General features: G+C 37.1%; 1 protein-coding gene across 1 annotated transcript in view; it reads left to right on the plus strand.

Annotated features, from left to right (window-relative positions):
• The window catches only part of TMEM163 (transmembrane protein 163), an 82282-nt gene that overhangs the window by 52492 nt on the left and 6409 nt on the right, over positions 1-23381 (plus strand). The window contains exons 5-6 of the mRNA XM_039328246.1: positions 8059-8155; positions 21052-21163. Coding sequence (XP_039184180.1) covers positions 8059-8155; positions 21052-21163 — 209 coding nt within the window. The remainder of the gene's footprint in view (positions 1-8058; positions 8156-21051; positions 21164-23381) is intronic.

Here is a 23381-nt window from a genome sequence, read left to right on the forward strand (position 1 = left end):
CTTAATTATAACTAATTTATCCTTTAATTAGCCCATCAGAAATAGCTATTCCCCAAATTTAAGAAAAATCAGCAATCAATAAGACATTGTTATGCATTTTAAACCTTGTCAAAATATCCTATAGATCAGATATTATTTACATGCCTGAAATTATGTGCATAGGTGGTGAATTTCTGACAACAGTACACAACTGTGCCTAAAACTCTATGGTCATTGTTTCCCAATGAATTTAGAAATGTAGAGGCATACTCTATGCAAAAGGATGAAGTTTTTTGAAGTTCTATTGATGTCATTTGGAATGTGAAATACACTATTTTAATTAATTTAATAAAAATTAAATAATTGGTTTTTTTCTTTTTTTAAAAATGCCTTATATTAAATGAATAAAACAGGATTTGAATTTCTGACAGCTCTGTCAAACTGTAAGATAACCACAAGCTAACAAGCACACCCACTAGATATATGATTGATATTGATAATCTTGTTCTATTCAGCGTAGTGTCATCACAGTTCAGTGAATATTCTAATTAACTTTGCAGAAAGCTGCTAAAATTGGTTCCAATTCCTTGCAAAATACGTATTGCAAAAATACAGTGGATAACAGGAGGAAGACAACATGATCTCTATGTATTGTCTCATACAGGTGAAAACAGTTGCACAGATTGTATTTGCATGCATCACTGGTTTTTTCTTAATCCTTAATTCTGTTGCCACACCTTTATTGCTCTTAAAACAGATTGAGTCAAGAGTAGTAATTAGCAAGAGCTTTATTATGTTCCCAGTTACATATATTGTTGTCACTACATTTCATTTGCTGAAAAATTAGGAAGTGATTATGTAGTGTTGTTTTGGAAAAACTAAGTTATATTAGCAATGCATAATTATTTAAACAGGGTAAAGAGAAATGTTATACAACACAAGGTTTATAACAAAGTATTGCTGTATATATTTCTATGAATTGCAAGTGGTTAATATTGGTAATAGTAAAGCCAAAGTGTTTGTTGTTACATACTTGGCTAGAATATAGTACCAAGTACTCAAAAGTAAAAGGTTGAGGCTATAATTTTATTACCTTTATTCTACTGTGCTGAAAATACTTAGATGTTAATGCATTCTCCCCTTTATCCAATAGTTCTCTCTTCCCCGTCTTTCCCTTCCCCATTTCCCTATAATCTTTTCTTTCAGTTATATTTTATCTTTTGATTTATACATTGAATATATAAATATATTGAATACATATTGAATGTTAGTAAAGTCTGTGTTGTTAATTACTGTAGAATTTTCAGCTCTGTTCTTCCATCAATTAAATGTAGTTGCAGTTGATAGCCTCCTGCCAGCACATGATCTGCTTCAGTTTGCTTGCCGACCAAATCGCTCTACAGAGGATGCTATTTCTTTTGTTCTCCATCTGAGCTTCGATTACTTAGAGGAAAGAAATACTCATGTTCTTATGTTGTTTGTCAACTTCAGTTCAGCATTTAACCCAGTCATTCCCCAGCATCTAGTAGACAAACTGGGCCCTTTAGGCTTAAACACTCCTTTGTGCAACTGGATTCTTGATTTTCTTACTAACAGGCCCCAGTATATGCGAGCCGGAACAAATATTTCTAACATCATTTTCTTGAGCACAGGTTCTCCTCAGGGCTGCATCCTAAATCTACTGTGTTCACCCTGTTGACCCATGACTGCTATGCTAGGTTTGCCACCAACCATACTGTGAAATTTGCAGATGATACAACAGTAGTGGGCCTTATTCAAGCTGACAATGAGGGTGCTTACTGCAAGGAGGTTAAGGGTTTGGTGAACTGGTGTAAGGAAAACAGCTTAGTTTTAAATATTGGAAAAAACAAAGAGATCATTGTTGATTTCGGTAAAGGCAGGCATAGCCACACTCCTCTGTGCATTAATGATTCACATGTGGAGATGGTTACCAGCATCAAATTCCTGGGTGTATGTGCAGTTAAGAGTAGGCTAGCTTGGTCGCTCAACAGCGAGACACTGGTGAAGTGGGCACAGTAGTGCCTGCATTTTCTGCGTCGCATGAGAAAAGCACATTTTCCTTCCCCTGTCCTGATCACTGCTTCAGACAGGAAGGCAGTGCAGAGAGTAGTGAGGATGGCTGAAAAGATCATTGGCAGTTCCCTCCCTTCCATCCAGGACATAGCATATAAGTGTTGCTTGAGCAGAGTCCACAAGATTGTCTGGGACACTACACATCCTCTTCACAGCCTGTTTTCTTTGTTACCTTCTGGGAGGAGGCTTCATGGTATCCGAAGCAGAACATCCAGATTCAAAGTTTTGTGCCATATGGTATTAACCTTGTGAACTCTAAAGCAGAGGTCCCCAACTTTTGGGGCACCAGGGACTGGTTCCGTGGAGAAAGGTTTTTCCATGGACTGGAGAGTGTATAGTTTCGTGTACTGTCTGCATCCCACGGATGGGGCTTTGCTTGTTTGTGCGGACCGGTTGCTGGTGTGCTGCATGGGGGGTTGGGGACCCCTGCTCCAAAGCTTCCTCCTTCCGTTATGTATTCAAGATGGACAGTGATTAATATTTATATGTTACTTATGTGTAAGGGTGTAGGTCTATACATACGTTGTATATAGTATGTTTAAACGTGTTTTATCTATATATACATTTTGAGAGCAAGCAACTAAATTTCATTTTTAATGTGTGCCATTGTGTCCACAGTAAAAAATGACAATAAAGGTTATCTGTCTGTCTGTCTGTCTGTCTGTCTATCTATCTATCTATCTATCTATCTATCTATCTATCTATCTATCTATCTATCTATCTATTTCACTTTAAAAATATGATTTTCAAGTGTGACAGGCAGAACAGATATCAACTGCAGTTGTATTACAGCTCTATACTGGCAATTTTGTCATGGTGGATTTATATTCGAATTGCGTTATTTAACATGAGACCAAGATCCCTTTCTTGACCAACTGATCAAGAATTACTTAGAGAGTTAAATACATTGTTTTGCTTTTATTGTTACATTAGATTTTTGTTCTTTCAGACAAAAAATCATAAATCAAGGAGACAATACTGTGGCTCCTGATTCCATTAAGCTTATATAGGTAATTGTTGACTTACGACCACAATTGAGCTCAAAATTTCTGTTCTTAAGACATTTGTTAAGTGAATTTTGCCCCTCTTTACAACCTTTCTTGCCAAAATTGATAAGTTAGTAACCCAGTTGTTAAGTGAACCTGGCTTCCCTATTGATTTTGCTTGTCAGAAGGTTGCAAAGGGTCATCACATGACCCCCGGGGACACTGCAGCCATCATAAATATGAACCAGTGGCCAAATGTCTGAATTTTGATCACATGATCATGAGGATGCTGCCAAGGTTGTAACTGAAAAATGGTCATAAGTCACATTTTTCAGTGCTGTTGTAGCTTTCAGTGGTCACTAAATGAACTGTTCTAAGTTGAGGATTATCTGTACTGCCTAAATTTGGCAGTTGATTAATATACTGTAGCTAAAATGTTATATTTCTGGTAGACAATTAAGACAAATAGGTTCATTAAAGTTACAAGTTTAATTGCACCCCAATATAAGAAAAACATTACTGTTTCTAAATTGATAGTAATGTTTCTGGTCCTGGGAAGTTTTTAAAAAATGGAAAGGATATATTTCTGTAGTGATCATAATAATGTGGAGGTACAGGAGCTATTTGCTTAAAGATAAATAATTCATAGTGAATTACTTTGCCTGTCCATTGGAAACCGAACTTAACCCTAATTTAATTTTTTTTTTAATTGAGGATAGCCTTAGATAATCTCATTAGGGAGTCAAGTTCATGTTATTTAAAATGGCTGAGTAAATATCCAGTTCAAGTGATGCTTTCATTTGTTATCAACAGTTAAGAAGCTGTGAGAAATACATTCCCTATAATTTGCCCAGGGTGAAACCATTGGGGAAATAATTTCTGAATACAGATTTTCTGCTGTGAGAAGCCTGTATTTATATGTGAGGGCTTTCTTGTGCGCTGAATCATCACCTATTCACAAGTGTTGCCTGTATTGTTTGAGCAGAGTCAATACTGGAAAAAAAATACTATTTCTATTCAATTTCTAAACAGATCTTTTTACATATAAAAGTAAAGCTGAGAAATATGTTACGACAGCAGATCATATGTTTTATGGTTTGTTACTAAAATATGGGCAGTTCAAATTTTTATAACAAGGATGCCATACTTTGCATATGATTAATTGATGTACAGTTTAAAATATAGGTGTTTATATCTATCATTTTTCTTATATTACTGCCTGGAACTAAAAATAAGTAGGTGGATTAAGGATTTCAGAGTTAAGGAAACAACACAGAGGCCTCGACTTTTGACCACAACTGAGCCCATATTTTCCATTGCTAAGTCAGAGCGTTGTTAAATGAAAATTTGCCCCATTTTATGAGCTTGCTTGCCACAATTGTTAAGGGAATCACTGCAGTTGTTAAGTTAGACACATGGTCATTAAGTGAACCTGGCTTCCCCGTTGACTTTGCTTGTCAGAAGGTTGCAAAAAGGGATCACGTCATAAATAGGAGCCAGTTGCCAAGCATCTGAATTTTGATCACGTGACTGTAGGGATGCTGCAACAATGGTAAGTGTGAAAAATCCTCATAATCCCCTTTGTTCAGTTCTGTTGTAACTTTGAACAGTCACTAAATGAACTGTTGTAAGTTGAGGACTATCTATATATGTTCTATCTAAACTGTAGAGTTTTTCTTATCTGTGGTTTATTTTTCTTTGGGTAGATACAGAATCAGTTTACATCAGGGTTGTCAAACTCAATTTCATTGAGGGCCACATCTGCATTGCGGTTGCTCTCGGGGGGCCGGATGGGTGTGGCCAGGGTGGGTGCAGCCTGCTGGGTGGGTGTGGATGGAGTGGGTGTGGCCTATTCAGTGGGCATGGCCAGCTCTACATCGTTCGCACTGGATATGTGAAGTAGACGAGGGCCATTTGCTGGCCATTTCCAGATGATGGTACATTTCTTCATTCCTCACAAAGGGTGACACCTCCCAAGCATGCACCCAGGGGGCAGGGTTGACACAGCAAGGGCTGGTTCCTCACTGTTTCCAGACAGCCTTGTGGAGCTAAGACTGAATGTGTTTCAACGTAGATGGTCACCACAAAATTGTACATTGGCTCCCGGGTGGCCTGGACCAGGGCCAAGGCAGCAGAGGGCCGTTCCCTCACTGTTTCCAGGACGGCTTCGCGGGTCACATGAAACCACTTTGCGGGCCGCATCTGGCCGCCGGGCCTTGTGTTTGACATGTCTGGTTTACATTATCTGTTTTAGCTGTTAAAGCCAAATATGACCTTTCAGATACATTTGAATGACAACTCTGGGTTGCCTTCCACTGCTGGTAATTCAGCAATATTAGTTTCTCAGAAAAATAATTTTAAAGGCTCTGCTATTATGCTTTCTCTCCTATCTAGTGCTAGTTAGCTTTTTAAATGAGTTCTCAAATAACATCTGTTTTTTATTTAGAAATGCATACAGGGTTATGTTTTATGCAGAAAGGCTTGAGTTTCTAAAACATCTCTATGTGATGGATCAAAGATTTCACACCAATTTAATGCAATATACTTTAAACACTAGTGGATCTGTAGTGCTGAGATATTGAAAGGCTATATTAAAATTGCTACTTAGGTATGGATGATCTTGGGCAGGCAATTGTTTTTCATTGATAGATGAAATATTCTAAATTCTACTTACAGAAAAAATAAGACTACAGATAATATTTCAGGATAAAACTTATTTCAGTAATTCATAGCCAGTTGAATGAATGTTTGTAGAATAATTGTCTATATCATGCAAAGCCTGTTTCCCATCACCTCAAGTCAAATGGGAATTCACATATTGGCAGTGCTGATATTACAATAGCCTTTTCTGGCTTTCCAGTAACATAGTCAGCAAAATTCTTATTCTTATTATTCCAAGCTAGAATTTTGATTTTGTCTATCATACTAGGTTACTTCAATGCGAACTGTGGTCAATGAAGTAATGATGCTGAATTGGTAAAAAAAAAAAAAGGAAATATAAAGCAATGTGAAAGTGTTAAACATGCTATTGTGAGGACCAATTTGGATTTGTGAAAGGTTTAGCTTCAGGGCATCCTCTCTCAAATGGAGGCTAAATAAACTATTGAGGTTTGTAATTCTTGTTGCAGTTATGGGATATAAGCTTAGAGGAAGAGATGTGGAAAGAGCAGTGAACTTCTGTGAATAGATGTGGAAGTAATAATACAATCAGCTGCAAGGAATTCTGGTAACTGATGGAGACAGGACTGAAAGAGAAGTTTTTGGCTTTACAATGACATGCACAACTTGATCATGAAATGTGAAAAGCTAGAACTAAGGAATATTTTTAAAGCAAAAACTAAGTGTCTCAAACTGGATGTCTTAAGACTATGAATCAAGCTCATAGAAATGGCCACTTTAAACCGGTTACCATCTTACATGATCTACAATTCAGAACATGAGTCCATACAACGGAACAAGGAATAGAATATTGATGATCCTCAAAAAGCTGTGTGCTCAGCTAGAAATCAATGAACAATGGGATCGTGTTTATTAGATTTAATTCATGATATCCAGTGACATCAGTGTCATACAAATGCACAAGCCAACCACAGATGCTTTAGTGAAAGCAACTGAGAAATGTTATGACGAAATATAAGAAAAGCTAAATGCAGCATAAAGAAAGAAGTTGATGGGGATTTGGAATGCAGAAACTGGATAAACAGAGGAATCCTGAATTACTGGAAGATTTCAGTTATGTAAAATAATCATATTAAGTTTTGTAAACATATTTATTGCATCACTTGTTTGAAGCAGCATAAATGTATAGCACAGGACATAATCAAATGGGCAACATCAGAATAAAAAAAAATACATAATGAAAGATGGAGCACTGTAGTTCAGTTCAGGTTATTTTACATCCCAATACTGACTACAGAAACAATCATGAGTTATTGATAGCAAATTTAAATTAAAAAAAATAAAGATATTTGCAGCTAAAGCCTGAACTATGGCCTATATAAGATCTGAACCTTGGGTGGGCACATTTCCAAGAGAGGAACCCAGGTCTTGGTTATGAAGATGCCAGACTGACATCCTCATACATGGTAAGGTGGGGGCAGATTTACTGCAAACTGACTTGACATTCCAAAGCAATAACAGAAATAACAGGAAAATAATCATGAACTTTGACAAGAACTTTTAAAAAAAGGAAAATCCATCGAGAACAAAGATCAGAATAATTAAAGCAATGTTTTTTCCAGTAGTGATGTCTCACTGTGAAATTGAACAAGAACTTTTTTTTATTATGTGTTTGGAGTCAGTAAAAATATTATGAAATTCATGAAGAACCAGCCAGCTTTAACGAACAAAAACGTACTGGTCCCTTGAATAGATGGACGTGCGTACTTTGGACATACAATGTAAATGGTGAAGTAGAAACAAATGACTACACATGATATAGTAAGTTGGAAAAAGTAAAAGAATGCAAATGTAAAATTTAAGGCAAGTGGAAGGATGGGGCAAAAAAATTTCTGAAATTTTGAATTCTGAAAGCCTTTGAAGAGCTATGGGCTCTTTTTGTAACCTTTATTCCTGGAAAGTTGATGAGCATTTTTCCATACAATGACTCGAGAGCTGAACCTGACTTTTCAGGCAGTCCATAGATTTTAGTTGAAGTTAAAACAGATTTCCATTCTTATTCCCCCATTACCTTTCCTTCCCACACCACTTGCCAAATATGTTTGCTCTACTGACGGTAAGGCATCAGAGATAGACAACAATGGGAAGTGTACTGTCTATCTATAATATATCCAGTGAGTTGCTGTGCAACTTGGTAATTCCAAGGACTGCTTGCAATGATTTCGTTTTCATGTCCTGCTCTTGAATGTTGTTGTGTGTTGTGTGGAGTATTAATTCTTTAAACATGTTTACTGTATAAATATGCTGCTTATTATTTAGTCCCTTGTTTTCATTAAACAGCAGGGCATAAAAGTTTCCAAAAATCTTTCTTTCTTTACAGAGCTTGTGTCATCTTGGGCGTGATATTTCTTCTGTCCTCTTTATGTATAGTGATCAAAGCCATCCATGACCTTGCAACTAAGTTGCTTCCAGAAGTGGTAAGATCTTTTTTTTTTTTTTAAACAAACCCTAAATTTCAGTGTTTCAGTAAGAAAGCTTGTTATGCAACTGCATGTACTCTTTTGTAGCTTTGCATAGTTCTGTGGAATTGTATACAAATTGCAAGGTTATGTTTTATAGTTTCACACAGCGTGATGTCAATTTTATTTTTATTATTTCCTTTTGTATTAATATGCCAAATCCATTCACTTCTAGAAATCAGAAATTCCAGAAAATGTGCTGTGGCCAACAGTTGGCCTAGGACAGTGGTTCTCAACCTTTCTAATGCCGCGATCCCATAATACAATTCCCCATGTTGTGGTGACCCCCAACCACTTATACATCACCGGGTGCCAGGGGCATGGCCAAAGAAAAGGGGGAAAAAATGGCAGACAGCCTTGTTTGGCGACCCCCGTGAAATGGTTGTTCGACCCCAAATGGGGTCCCGACCCATAGGTTGAGAACCACTGGCCTAGGAGTAGTTAGCACTGGGGAAATGTTAAGAAACTGGAATTTGCTCAGATTTCCTGAACTGTAATCTGTGCAGTATACGTTGAGGAAATTTTGTAACGGTACAGTATAAGGTTATTCAGAATTTTTGCAACAATAGGAAATAAGTGGTGCTCTTGTGCTTAAGATCCTAGAGTACTCTAGAAATTACTTATTATATTGTAGTTAAACAGTTACAAAAGTACTGTTCTTTTGAGGTTCTACAGGCTTAAAGCTGTTTAAAGTGAAATTTTATTCTCCAAAATCTTATTTTATGTAGAACCAAGTTTGTATTTATTATTATTGTTTGTTGCATATTAAGCCATATATTTAGGCTAGATTTGGCATTTTTGTCGATCTATTGAAACCGTCCCAAGGACCTGAGTTAGGCAGATGTTGCTGTTCAATGGTATTAAAGATGATGTTGCAAATTGTAAACTATTCCAAGTAAAGTTGCCTTTTGCAATTGACTGGTTGTGATTTTATTCAATATTGTTATCAGATTTAGATTAGATATCCTGCATTTGTTATATGTAACCCATGATGACGAACATACCTAATACTCCTGTCTATTTTCTTCATAACAAGAACCCTATGAGGGAGGTTGAAATAAGAGAAAAGTGACCAGCCAAAGTCAACCAGCCAGCTTTTGTGCTTAAATGAGGCCTAAAATCTTCTGGTTTTACATATGGATTATTTATATAGTGTGGTCTAAGAATTATGTCTAGAAGAAAATCAACTAAATTCCGTGTACCATGTTTCACCTGAAACTAAGGCCTATCCCAAAAATAAGCCCTAGTTTGATTTTTTTTTGGGTGGGCCTAATATAAGCCCTATCCCAAAAATAACTCCTAATTTTGGGGCGAGGCACACACCTAAAAATCAAGCTGGGGTGGGTGTGTGGATCTGCCCCACGCGCCCCACACCTACTTACCTTGCAGCCAGGCCTCTCCTCACTGGCCCAGCTCTTCTGCAGCCAGACCTTCATTCTTCAGTCGCAGGCCTTTCCGGAAGGCCTGTCCGTAGCTTGGTTCTGCAAGACCTCTGCAGCCCAGGACCGAGCTATGAATTGAATCCGTAGTTCAGTACTCAGCTGCATAGGCTGTCAGGAAAGGCCTGATTGCCAAATGCAGGCTGAAATGCAGCTGCAGAATGAAGCTGCTCCTTCGGCTCCAGAAGAAGTGAACTTGCTGGATGGGACTGTAGATGTCGAAAGTGAATAAGACTCCCCCCAAAATAAGACCTGGTGCCTCTTTTGGAGGCAAAAAAAAAAAAAAAAATGAAATAAGACCCTGTCTTAGTTTTGGGAAAACACAGGTAATAATGACACAAGGGATTTTATCTTGATAGATTTCTTAACTATCTTTGTTAGAACTAGTTTATAAAGCTTGGTATGAAAATTTAATAGCACAACTTCCATTTTAAATCATGTGGTTTTGGCACAAACTTTCTAATACAAAATTTTCTCTTCATGTTCTGGTAAGAATACAACATTGATTTCATGGGGCAGAGCAAAGTAATAATGGAACTATGATTTAAGGATATTATGGTTTATTCAGTTTTAATGTATTTAATGTATTTATATTTTAATGTACTTAATGTATTTATAGTAATTCATATTTTTAAGGCCACACAATCCATAGTTAAGCAAATGTAGCAAATAGCATGTCTATCATAACGGTGTTTTGGCATTTGCCCTGCTTCATTAGACTTACCTCTTACAAGTAGTCCTTGACTTACAACCAATTATTTAGTGACCATTCAAAGTTACAATCGCACTGGAAAAAATGACTTATAACCTTTTTTTACATGATAGTTGCAGCATCCCCATGGTCACATGATCAAAATTCAGACGCTTGGCAACTGAATAACAGAGTTGGAAGGTATTCTAACTTGGATGTCTTCTAATCCAACCCCCTGCTCAGGCAGGAGACCCTATGCCATTTCAGATAAGTGGTTGTCCAATCCCTTTTTAAAAACTTCCAGTGTTGGAGCATTCACAACTTCTGGAGGCAGGTTGTTCCACTGATTAATTGTTCTGTCAGGAAATTTCTCCTTAGTTCTAAATTGCTCCTCTCCTTGATTAGTTTCCCTCCATTGCTTCTTGTCCTGCTTTGAAGAATAGCTTGACTCCCTCTTCTTTGTGACAACCCCTGAGTTATTGGAACACTGCTGTCATATTACCTCATGTCACTGACTTGTATTTATGATGGTTGCAGTCTCCCAGGGTTATGTGATCACTTTTTGTGACCCTCTGACAAGCAAAGGCAATGGGGAAGCCAGATTCACTTAACAACCATGATGCTAACTTAACAACTGTAGTGATTCACTTAACAACTGCAGCAAGAAAGTTGTAAAATGGGGTAAAACTCACTTAACAACTGTCTTGCTTAGTAATGGAAATTTTGGGCTCAGTTGTAATTGTAAGTCAAGGACTATCTGTAATAACAAATAAATAGATTGAGAAAGGAATGGGAGCGAACATTCCTAGTTCCTAGACTTTTCTTCTGGTGAAACGTCTCTGAAATTTCTTCAGCTACAGGAGTAGATTTGCTTTAATTGCCTTCACAAAAATCTCTTCTAACTGTAAGAGTATGAAAAAGAAGACTCTTTGAGATATATAGTAGATAATTCAAGTCATTTGTTTCAGAATGCATTTTGTCAGTTTCCAATTTTGAGTCATTCATTGTATGTCTAATGTACTCCAGTATTTTAAGAATATTGAATCACAGTTTGAAACCCTCCGATTAAAATGCTTGATTTGACATGATGACTTGCCTGTTTTCAAAGGTTCTAGGCAGTAGACCATATCTCTGCAATTAAAGCCCTTTAGAAGAGGTATGAAAAACAAACTTACTCTTCAAATTAGTTTTTTTTTTTAAGAGTTCATGTTTTCCTGTCACATGTATTCTACTTTCCTATGTAAAGCAAGCTTGATCAGATTTGACAAGGACACATGAAGAAGCTGTGATTTGATTCAAATTTGTGATCCAAAATTCAATAGCAAGCCAATTTGATTTGAACTATTTTGATATTTGAGATTCTATTAAAAAGAATTTGTCTGCGTAGGTTATAATGGGAAAACCACAAAATGCCTGAAGCTGTCTTCCTTTTGGGGCAAGTTTAGACAACTTTAAAATTTCAGTGGGATACTTTTAGGAGTTTTACCACAAAACATTCTTGAAGCTGTCCCTTTAGCAAGGATGATAAAAGGCTAACAAAACAGTCTCTAAATTGTCTGGGTAGCAGTTGTAAGATAGCAGAATAATATAACAATGCCATAGAAATAGGCAAGTCATACAGAAAGACTTGGGCAAGAAAATAACCTTGCCATCCCATATCTCCAAAAGCAGTAAAAATGTTGGGTGGTGCCTGTAAATGTTACCATAGCCTGGCAATGATTCACTTCAATTTTCCCCAGTTGTGCAGGATTAACAATTAGATTTGACTAAATCAGTAATTACAGTATCAGCATATTGCATGCAGTTTTAATATGCTTGGATCCTGCCTTCATTCCCGTAGGGAACAAAACAATCTATATATTTTATCTGCTGCTAAAACAAAGGAGAACACATCTATTCAGTAAAAGACATTTTTATATGCTTATTTATGCATGATGTTTATTTACTCATTTACTTACAGGATTTATTTGGCCACATGTCTGACATGATGACTCTAAGTAGCTCATAATAACCATAAAAATATAGCTAAAAAGAAAAGTACCCTCCACTTGAAGGCCTTCAAGAGGAGCCCTCTAACAAATGTCCCTCTAAGTCAGGGGTGTCAAACTGCCCACCCCATTGCCAGCAATGGGGAAAAAGTTCTGATACATTGTGTGACATCACGTGATGTTGCGAGTTTGACATGTCTGCTCTAAGTCAAGAGAGAAATTTACCAACTTGGTGGAGTGCTAAGAATACAAGAATGAAGATCAGTGGGCAGGAGTCTGTAGTTGTGACATTTTGTGCAAGTGGCATGCTTACCTGACTGTCTGAAATTCATATATTCATTATTATATGAATTGTCCTAAGATTTATAAATAAATAAAATAAGATTTTATTTGGGAATGAAATATGACTAAAATGATCCATCTTTTTTAAAAAATACAATTTTGATCCTTCTTTTTAGTGCCAAGTAAATAGTTCAGAAAGTCATCTAATGCAGAGGTCCCCAACTTTATGGGCACCAGGGACCGGTTCCGTGGAGAGAGGTTTTTCTGTGGACCGGAGGGGGCGTGGTTTTGTGTGCTGCCTGCATCCCACGGATGGGGCTTTGCTTGTTTGTGTGGACCGGTTGCTGGTGTGCCGTGGCCCAGTACTGGTCCACTGACTGGGGGTTGGAGACCCCTGATCTAATGAATATACTTGTTTATTTATGTTTCTGTGTCATTCCAATAAATCGGACTCTAAGAAGTATAAAATTTTTATATTTTATACTTGTTATAATAATTAATATTAAAATAATGTAAATACACCTCCCACAAAGATCCATAAAACAATTCAGTCTAAAGTCATATTCCCTCTTTTAACTAAATATACAAGTGTTATTTTCCTCGCTGAAGTGGCAGATTCCACCATCAGCAAGCAGTCTTCAAAAGATAACTCAAATCATAAGCCATACAGGACTTTAAAGATAACAATCAGCATCTTGATTGTCCCCTACAAGCCAACCAGCAGTCAATTTAGTTCCTATACTAGATATATCATGTAGGCAAATCTGGCTTGCTCATTTTGAACCAATTATAGCTTCTTAACGATCATTTAGGGCAATGTCAGGTAAAGTAAGTTGCAATAGTCCAAATGTGAAATGACAAGAGGATTCCAAATGTGAGGTGACCAGCCCCTATTCGAAGAATAGCTACAGCTGGTGTGCAAAATGGACTTGCACAAAGACCTCCCCCGGCCATGGCCTCTACTTAATTTTCCTGTGACTCCCAAGAGAATCCCAAAATATGACCAAACATTGATAATAGAGCACAGTCTTATCAAAAGCAAAAGATAGGCTGCCTCCATAACTAGTCATCTTCTAAACCTATGGCTACTGTAACTTGTTGGATTTAGTCAAGCAGAGATAATTGAAGAACTGATCTCAGTAATTTTTGAAAACTTCTGAGGGCTTGCATTAGTCCTTGAACCCTGGAGGAAGATGCTTCCTGGGAAGCTACTTGTGAGAGAGATCTGAGTGTCCTTGTCCACTTGAAGTGAAACTAACTCAGCAATGCTATGCAATTATTTTTAAAAAAATGCTATCTTGGAGTGCATTAACAAGAAGATACTGTAAGAGTCTAGATCATGGAGAGTAATTATTCAGCTCTGCTCAGATCAGACCGCTGTGTGTATACTGTGTCCACCTTAATTCCAAAAGGACAGTGACAAATTATTGTCGGTTCAGAGAAAAGTTAGCAAGATGGTGAAGTGCCTAGAAATCAAGCTTTACAAGGAATGTTTTAAGATTTTTGATATATTAAGCCTACAGTAGAGAAGATAATTATGGGGAGATGTTGAAAAGTTAAATATAAAAGAGGGAGTATTCAATATAATCCCAAACAGCAGGACCAGAACTAGAAGGTTAATGCTACAAAGGGCAGGGGGGCTCATGATAGGTATCAGGAAAAACTTACTATACTGTATGAGCTGTTAGCCAGTGGAACATGCGCCAGAAAGAGTGGTGAATTCTCCTTCATTAGAGATCTTCAAAGAAAGACAAGATGATTATGTGTTAGAAATATTCTATGATCTTGCACTGACCGGGGGACTGGACTAGATGACTTCTAAAATTTATGCTTTGATTCTATGATTTCAATCTCCCGTAATTATCTCTTTTGGTGTTCTGTCAACACCGTTTTGCAAGTCCATAGAACAGTTCACCTTTTGATTCTTTGCAATTTGCTTGGGGCACTTTTGTTTGTTTTGTGTCTTTAAGTCAATGTTGAATCCTGGCAATTGTCTGGACTAGTCCTTGATGTTTTCTTGGCAAGATTTTAGAAGTGGGTTTGCCATTGTCTCCTTCCTAGGACTGAAAGAGAGTGAACTGGCCCAAGTTGGTTTTGGCTGTAACGTGTGAATAGAATTCCTGGTCTCCTGGTTTCTAAGCTGATGCATTAACCACTACATCAAACTGGCTCTCAAATGGCATGGACTTGGATCATCACGATATTGGTAGACTTGCGTTGGATTTTCAATGTAGATCCCACTTGCAGAAGACTTTAAGGATTTTTGCAATTAAATTTTCAGCATTCCCCACTTTACAACATTTAAGTGTCTCAGTGCAAAGTCTGAGAATTAAACATTAAAGACTGAATGCAGACTGAAAGTTATATGTTTGAATATGACCAAATTGTGAAATAATGTGTCTTCTCCCTTCATGAAAACAGAAATTGCCTTTGTGCAAGAGCACTAGACAGTTTGGAACTAGTAGGTTCTCTGCCATTTAAATGTGATTTTATGATCCGCTGTTTATAAACCAGTTTTTCAAATGAAGCTGTAATACTTGATCTAGGTACAGTGGTGATTTATATGAAACAATTACTAGGATTTTTCTCATTCAGCAAAGGGTACCACAAGTGCTGCTCTTGTTTGATCTTCATTGTATAGTTTCCATGGCAACCGCCTGGCAAATACATCTCAGTACACCTAGGAGAGCATTGAGATATATTTACTAATAGGACACAATGAATGGTAAGATTAATCCATTTCATAATACATCTCCATGAGTGTGTAATGTAGAATAGAAATGATCTCCCTCTTCCAAATGTGCATGGAATTGAAGGTATTAAAAAAATCTTTTTGTCTTTTTGTCTGATCAGGAGATTGTTTGTCCTTACTTTTTTTGATAGATTATCACTGATTTCCCCTAAAATTTAAACCACTGTGGGAGAAAGCTTGGAATGATGATGAAGTAGCCAAAAACAGCATCATTGTCTATAAAAAGGAAATATCCGTAGGCTAAACACACAAACACAGAGAGTAACATAGAGGGCAGCTCCCTCCCTAGAGATATCCTTATGAGAATTAAGCATGGTTGCAAAATACTCTCTATTGGAAGAAAAGTAATTATTGATGTTAGTAAGACTTCCCTTCCTACTGATTCTTTCTAATCAAAAGAAGAGTTAATAACCTGCAAAACAGAATATTATTTTACACTATTGCCTTTGTTCCTGCAAGCAGGTCTTGCCTTTCTATTTCTCTCTATCTCTGTTTCAAGCCATCTACATATAAATATTCATATATTTTGTTTTACATTTTTCTCTATAGAGGGTATGTTTTAAGAATAATAATTTAGTAAAAAAATGTTTAAAATAGTTTTATTCTGCTTCTGTACCTAAAAAGCCGTAATTAGAAACAGAATATTTATTGTACAACAGATACATACATGAACATTGCTGTTATATAATTTAATTCTGGTATCAATTAAACCAACTTTAATTTTTGCCTTGACTCCACTTATATCTTTCTATTTCTCCCAGATGCATATTTAGCTGACTTGTGCTGAAAGCCAAAATTGTACATCCCTACCATATGGAGTCTTCCTTGCAACCAGCATCTGTGAGAGTTTAAGGAAAAAATAGAATGTAAAATCTGCTTATAAAACCAATTTTTTTCTTCTTTCCATTTTTGCTCCTTTTTGAATTACTTGGTTTAGCAAGTCTAGCAAACCATGAAATAGTCGTGAGAGTGCTGTCTAACCACTGTTAGAAACATATGCAGCTTTTCTTGAAGTTTACAATAAAAGAACATTTAATTAAATATAATAGAAATATTTACATGCAGCATTTGAAACAAAAAGAAATATTTCACTTAATTTAATACTTCTATCTGGTAGAAATCAACATGGAAGCCAACAGGAGACTGTGAGTTCCAGTCCCACTTAAGGCATGAAAGCCGGCTGGGTGATTTTGGGTTAATCATTCATTCTCAGCCCAACCCACCTCACAGGGTGATTGCTATGGGGAAAATAGGAGGAGGAAGGAGGAATAGGTGTATTTGTTGCCTTGAGTTATTTATAAAAATACAGGTAGTCCTTGACATGTGACTGTAATGGAGTCTGCTCATTAAATCACATTATGCAACAAATGTTTAACAGTTGTTAAATGAAGCAGCTCAGCTTATTGCCATCCCAGTAAGTGGCACATGGGGTACCTCAGGAGTAGGGGAAACCCTTGGAGGCCTAGTACTGGCCCAGGCCCACCTGCCCTGACCCTTCCAAGGTCTCCCCCATTCCTGAGATTGCCCCGTGCTCTATTTCCCAGACCTTTAGAGTCCTAATAGGCTTTTCCCCACTCCCAGTGAATCCTCCCAGGCCTCAGGTCTGATTCCCACCCCCACCTGGGCCAAACGCCCTCCTCCTCATTTACCTTTTGAAGAGCTCCAAGGCTTCCCGGAGGGAGGGCTGGAATGGATTGCTTCATCGGGTGGCTGCATGGCATCATTCTGGAAGCAGCCACCATGTTTCCAGCAGCTGAATTGCATTTTGGCATAGCCGCCACTTGCAGAATCGTGCCATGCAATTCCATTTTGCTGCTTTAACCTGATTTGCGCAGTTAATTTCTGCAGCATTCAGAAGCTTCTGCAGCTCTTTAAGGCAGCAAAATGAAGCAGTTTAGCAGCTGCCATTTTGTCCCTGTCCACATGGCCTGCCCTCCTTCCCCAATATGAGGTCCTGAGAGCTTCAAAAGGTAAGTGTAGAGGGTGTGTGGGTTCTGGAGGGGTGGGATGGGGGGAGAGAGGTGTGTGTGTGTGTGTGTGTGCTACAGCAACTCTGTGATCAGTCATAAAGGTGCTGCAGCCATCATAATTTTGAAACGGGGTCATATATAATTTTGGGTATCTATTGTAATGTTGAATGTTCGTTAAGTGATCTGTTGTATCTTAAGGACCAACTGTAATAAAGATAGGATATAAATAAATAAATCAGTCAATAAATATTAAGCTAAGCTAATTTCCAAGGCAAGCTTGGAAGCTTTAAATCTGAATCTTCAGGTGCTCCAGAAACTTTGTGTTTAGCCTAAAGCTTAGCATAGATCTTCCCTCCCTCGTGGTCATTAAATGGTTGTTAAAGCAAAACTGGCTTCCATATAATTGGCTTTGCTTGTGGAAAGCCAACTGGGAAGGTTGCAAATAGTGATCACATGACCACAAGGTGGTATGACGATTGCAACTTCACTTTTTCCAAGACCCTTGTATCTTCAAACTGTCACTAAACAAACAATCATAAGTAGAGGAGTACCTTTATATTGATTTGATGGTGTATGATATTCAAAGTAAATGCACTGCTGCAGATTAACAGTACGGTTAACAAAGGGATAGTTATGTGCGAACATTTAAAGTAATAAACTGCATAATGCACACATGCGCACATATAACATTTATATATTATAGATGACGATTGCAACTTCACTTTTTCCAAGACCCTTGTATCTTCAAACTGTCACTAAACAAACAATCATAAGTAGAGGAGTACCTTTATATTGATTTGATGGTGTATGATATTCAAAGTAAATGCACTGCTGCAGATTAACAGTACGGTTAACAAAGGGATAGTTATGAACATTTAAAGTAATAAACTGCATAATGCACACATGCGCACATATAACATTTATATATTATAGAAATATAAAATTTTAATAAATTTACTTTAAATAAAAATGACTTTTCTTATTATGGTAGTGTTTCAATGTTAATAATTCAGTACTGCTGTTCTAATTAAAATAGTCCAGTGAAGCAGTGAACAATATGAGTCGATGGATTTGTTGCCTTGTTTAATGATTTTCAGAAGCAATAGAAGAAGAAGAAGATGTGTGGCACCAGAGAGGAAAGGTCCTGGGGGATATGGCAGCAGATGGCTAGGCTTATTTTATTCATTTACCACTGTATTAAAATATGTCTCATCATTTTTGGAAGGTGAATTAATTTGGAATGGTAATAATTTTCTCCTGAGGCTCTTGTACTGTTTCCAGAGATTGTGGACAGATCATTTTTTATCCTGTTGTTGTTTTACCAGGTAGTCCTTGACTTACAACAGTTCATTTAGTGACCATTCAAAGTTTCAACGGAACTGAGAAAAGTGACTTAGGACTGTTTTTCACACTTGCAACCACTGCAGCATCCCCATGGCCACGTGATCAAAATTCAGTTGCTTGGCAGCTGATTCATATTTACGATCGTCGCAGTGTCATGGAATCCTGTGGTTCCCTTTTGCGACCTTATGACAAGCAAAGTCAATGGGGAAGCCAGATTCATTTAACAACTGCAGTGATTCACTTAACCATCGTGCCATGAAATGTCGTAAAATGGGGCAAAGATCACTTAACGAGCGTCTCGTTTAGCAACAGAAATTTTGGGCTCAGTTGTGGTCATAGGTTGCCTGTATTCTCATCTCTGGATTCGACCCTTTGGCTGTTATTAAATTTTTGCCTTTAAACTCCCTTCCTTGAACGTCATGAACTTACTCCTACTTAGTCACAGTCTGTTCATTTTCCAAAGTGGAACAGAAAGAGGACCGGTTTAATTTTGGTGTGTGTGAAATACCTGTGATATATTGGTTTGCAGAGAGAGTTAGGAAAAACAAGCAGGAGTTGCAGTCAGCCGCTCTAATGCAGAAGTGTTAATAATACCTGGCTGAGCACATTCTGGTTTGTTTGTTTGTTTGACAGCCTTTGTGCCTGAAACCTGAATTCTCTTTCTTTTTTTGTGTGTTCTTTTTTCTTCTTCTTCTTCTTCGTTCAATCCTTGGTTTGCACTTCACGAAGCTGCAAATTGATAATAATATTTTGATCGCCATATCGGAAGGGGTCAGGTGGCAGTGTTCTTAATGCAATTGACGGAAATATCAGAGTACCTTTTGCGTTAGACAGAATTAGTAGGAAAGCATAAATTTAGACAGCTGTTGGGCGTGTGAGACTTGGCACAAAATGCTTCTCTCTGCATTCTCCATAGCCTTCTGTTCCAAACTGGCTAAAGCCCTGACATCTTGTTGTCTGGTGGGCAGAAAGAAAGTGATAGGGAACCAATTGTTTCTTCCCATTTTTTTGAGGCTTGGATCTGCCGCTCTCTACAGCTTCCAAGACCTCAGATTTGTTTTGCTGTAGCTGCTGGCTCTGCATATGAATTATTTCTGTAGAGAGGGGGAGACAAAGATCAATTTTCTTGTTTCCTCCGGGGACACAGAGAGGTACTCTGTTGAAATATTCATCTGAAAGACCATCTCTTTCCTCCCCCCCCCTCCCATGCCTGAGGTCAAGTCTTTATCGAGCTAGCTTGGTTATGGGTGGCACCACCTAGAAAGGCAGTAAAAAAAATGGGGCCTCTTGCTTTCCAAGGAGATTAGGTGTTTCCCCCCAGAAAGCTGCTAAAAATTATAGCACTGTGCTACTTAATGCTAATTGCTTATCTTAAAAGTTACTTCTAATTATTAATCTTTATTCTTTTTAGAATTTTACCGAAAATAAGCAAAACACAAAGACAACCCACGGAAAAGAATCATAGAGTACTAAATAATCATGAATAAAGAATGCTAAAACTAAACAAGATTAAAAAGAAAAATGCCCATAAAGGCTGTAAGAAAATGTACTGCAATCCATTACAAAACTAATAATTTAAGATAGGTCTTAATGCTACTGTTTTACAGAAATTCTTATAATACTATATTATCATCAAAAACAAAAATTTAGAAAGAAGTCACCTAATAATACTTCTGAATCGTTGTAAAATATCATAAAGTCTATGCCGAAGAAGAAGATATTACTTCATAATTTGATTAATTGGAAATATTGCCTTTTTCAGAAGGATAAATTACCCATATTTTTTTTTTTTAAATCAGTGTTTGGAGTAACATATTTTTTCCAATTTCACATTGTAATTCTTTTTGCCACCTACTATGCCCACTACAATCTTTATCAATGCCTCTTTGGAGAGTACATAATTTTGACCCCAATGCTGGGCTGTTATTACTTTTAAAGCCCTGGGTGATACAATACCAGGATCCATTGAGCAATACCAGAATTGTTTATCTGGTTCAACTATCAAAGAGAAGGCCTCACTCTATGGAATAAGCAGCTTCTGGAGATACAGATTCATTCATTCAGTTTGTAAAGCTGCCTGTAAATGGGATTTTTCTGCTGGGATTTTGTGAAGAAGCCAAAACAGGTTTTTTCCTATACATTTGGGCTTTAGATTAGACAAGCTATTTTAAGGGTACCTAGGGCAGTTGCTGATAATTGTTTTTAATTGTTTTCCATTTTTGGTTTGTCTTGGTAGCCTACTATCCAGGTTTGTCATAATGTTATAAAATCAATCAGTTAACTTTGATTAGCGAACTTTGATTCAGAACTACTCCATCTTTTAAGTTTTATTATTTGAATTACAGTATGGCAAAATGGCCTAGAATGTTTTCCTTTTCTTTTTTTCAGGATGACTTTCTATACAGCGTTTCAATTTTAAGTGGAATCCTTTGCACTAGTTTAGCAGTGATCAAATTTATGTTGGGGAATGTGCTTACAAGCAGAGCATTGTTAACAGATGGTAAGTAGCAAACAGATATCTCTTTCTTGATATTACATCAAAGGCTAATGAAGTAAAGATAAGTGAAGGTTATGTGTGGTTGGATTATATTACAGGGAGGAGAGTTGGTTAATGTATGTATAACAGATTTGGTTAATTTTTTTGAGTTCACTGAGCCTTTTGTTCTCTGATCTGTTCCAAAAATTAATAAATTTAGAAGCAAACATCATGCACAGAAGTAGTCCAGGGATTACCTGGTTCCGTTGTTTGTTGCTCTGAAATTACGATCATGATTAAAGCCACTAAAGGTTTGTCTAAATCAGTGGTTCTCAACCTTTCTAATGCAGTGACCCCATAATACAGTTCCCCATGTTGTGGTGACCCCCAAGTGGGTGTGGCCACCAATAAGAGGGAGTAGGACAGCTAGGGAAAAGGGAAAAAAATGGTGGACAGCATGGTTTGGTGACCCCCGTGAAATGGTCGTTCGACCCCAAATGGGGTCCCGACCCACAGGTTGAGAACCACTGGTCTAAATAAATAAATACAGGGAAAAATAAACTTTGAAGCCAAATAGCTAGCTAAAATGTTTACAGTCAAATGAAAACAATGTATCAAAATTTACTGTAGGAATCTAAATTATTTTCACACTCAACATTTGGACAGAATGTAGACTTTTAAAAAAAATATCTAAGCATCCACATGTTATTAGATTCAATGATAATTCTCCACCTGCATTTTGTCTGGAATTGCTGTTTGTCTTTTGCTTGTTGTTGTTTTCCAGACTTCAGGAATACTGTAGATTGTATTGCTCTAAATCATTTTAATGTGTGCAATGATGGGATGTAAGAAATCTGTGTTTTACTATTTCAACTGATAGAACACACTTACACACACACACACATATATATCTTTAGCTAGTAGCTAAGTTAAGCTTCACTTTTAAAATTAAAATGCTTTTAAAACAGGACTTAAATGGAAAAGTCTTAGCACAAATTTTAAAACTGGGCTCTTTACTTTCAAATTATAACTATATTTATGGTTTAGAGCTGAATTAACTTTAGGTAAGATGGGTGGCCTATAAAATTTATAAACAAATGAATAAAATTAGTAACAGCAATACCAGAGCAATCCTTCAAAAATAATATTGCATCTATGATTTTATAAAGATCATGGAATTTTTTCCACATTGCCAACGTCATTTATGTGTTTCCCAGCAACAATGACTAATAGTTCTCACTGGGAATTTTAATTCTGTGACATTATTTTTTTGCTGTGCAAAATTTTGAAAGAAGCATCAACTGATTTGTTTGTTGTGAAAAATGAAAAGATGCATTTTCTCTGCATGACAGATTAAGGTAGAATCCTGTTACTAATCTGAGAGAAACAACCTTTGAACTCAGTAAAACTTATGTCTGAGGTTAACAGGGATAATTTCACTCTTGCAATAGCGGCAAATATCTGTAGCTCAGGTGTAGGATGAGGGTGAAGGTTTGTTCTCCGAGCTTGTGGGTTGGTTCCAAATGTTTCATTACCAGGCTAGGTAACATCTTCAGTGGCGTTTAGGGGATGTCAGTGTCAAGTGTTTTTCTATTTATAAGGGCTTCAGTTGTGTGTGTGTCGAGTGAAGGTCTTGTGATGGGTTAGGAGGTGTTCACTCTTACTTTACTGTTTTTTTTTTTTTACAGTGTATGATCCTTAACCAAATGCTAGCATAATTGAATGCGTAAAGAGAATCCCCCCAAAATATGGGTGAGAGTAATCATATTCATGAAAGGTCCAGTATATGTACTACGATGAATGAAATGAATGAATGAAAATGAAAAAAAAAAAATCCTTCAGGAGCCAAGGCATAGGAAAGTTAATCCTTGACCAACTCTATGCTCCTTATGCCTTTCATTATTTATTTAATCAATAAATTTACATGTTGCCCATCTCACTATCCAAAACCACTCCAGAGAGCTTCCTTTCCTTGAAGGAAATACTCTTGCAGCTCTAAATGACAATTGCCCAGGTGGACATTTTGGAGTATTTGTAACCCATCTCCTTCTCCATAACCTTTGATGACCTTACGTTGGGACACCTCAATGGGAACTTTCTTTATGTAAACTTGGAGCAATGTCTCCTATTTGCAAGTCCAGGCAAGAATGGCCAACAGTTCATAGACTTAAAAGGACAGAAAACAAGTCCCAGGAACCTGGTATTCTGCAGTAAATCTTGTCTAACCCTATCAAATCTATGA

Source organism: Crotalus tigris, unplaced genomic scaffold (assembly GCF_016545835.1).
Source record: "Crotalus tigris isolate CLP2741 ecotype Arizona unplaced genomic scaffold, ASM1654583v1 scf7180000024374.3283719, whole genome shotgun sequence".
Taxonomy (NCBI): domain Eukaryota; kingdom Metazoa; phylum Chordata; class Lepidosauria; order Squamata; family Viperidae; genus Crotalus; species Crotalus tigris.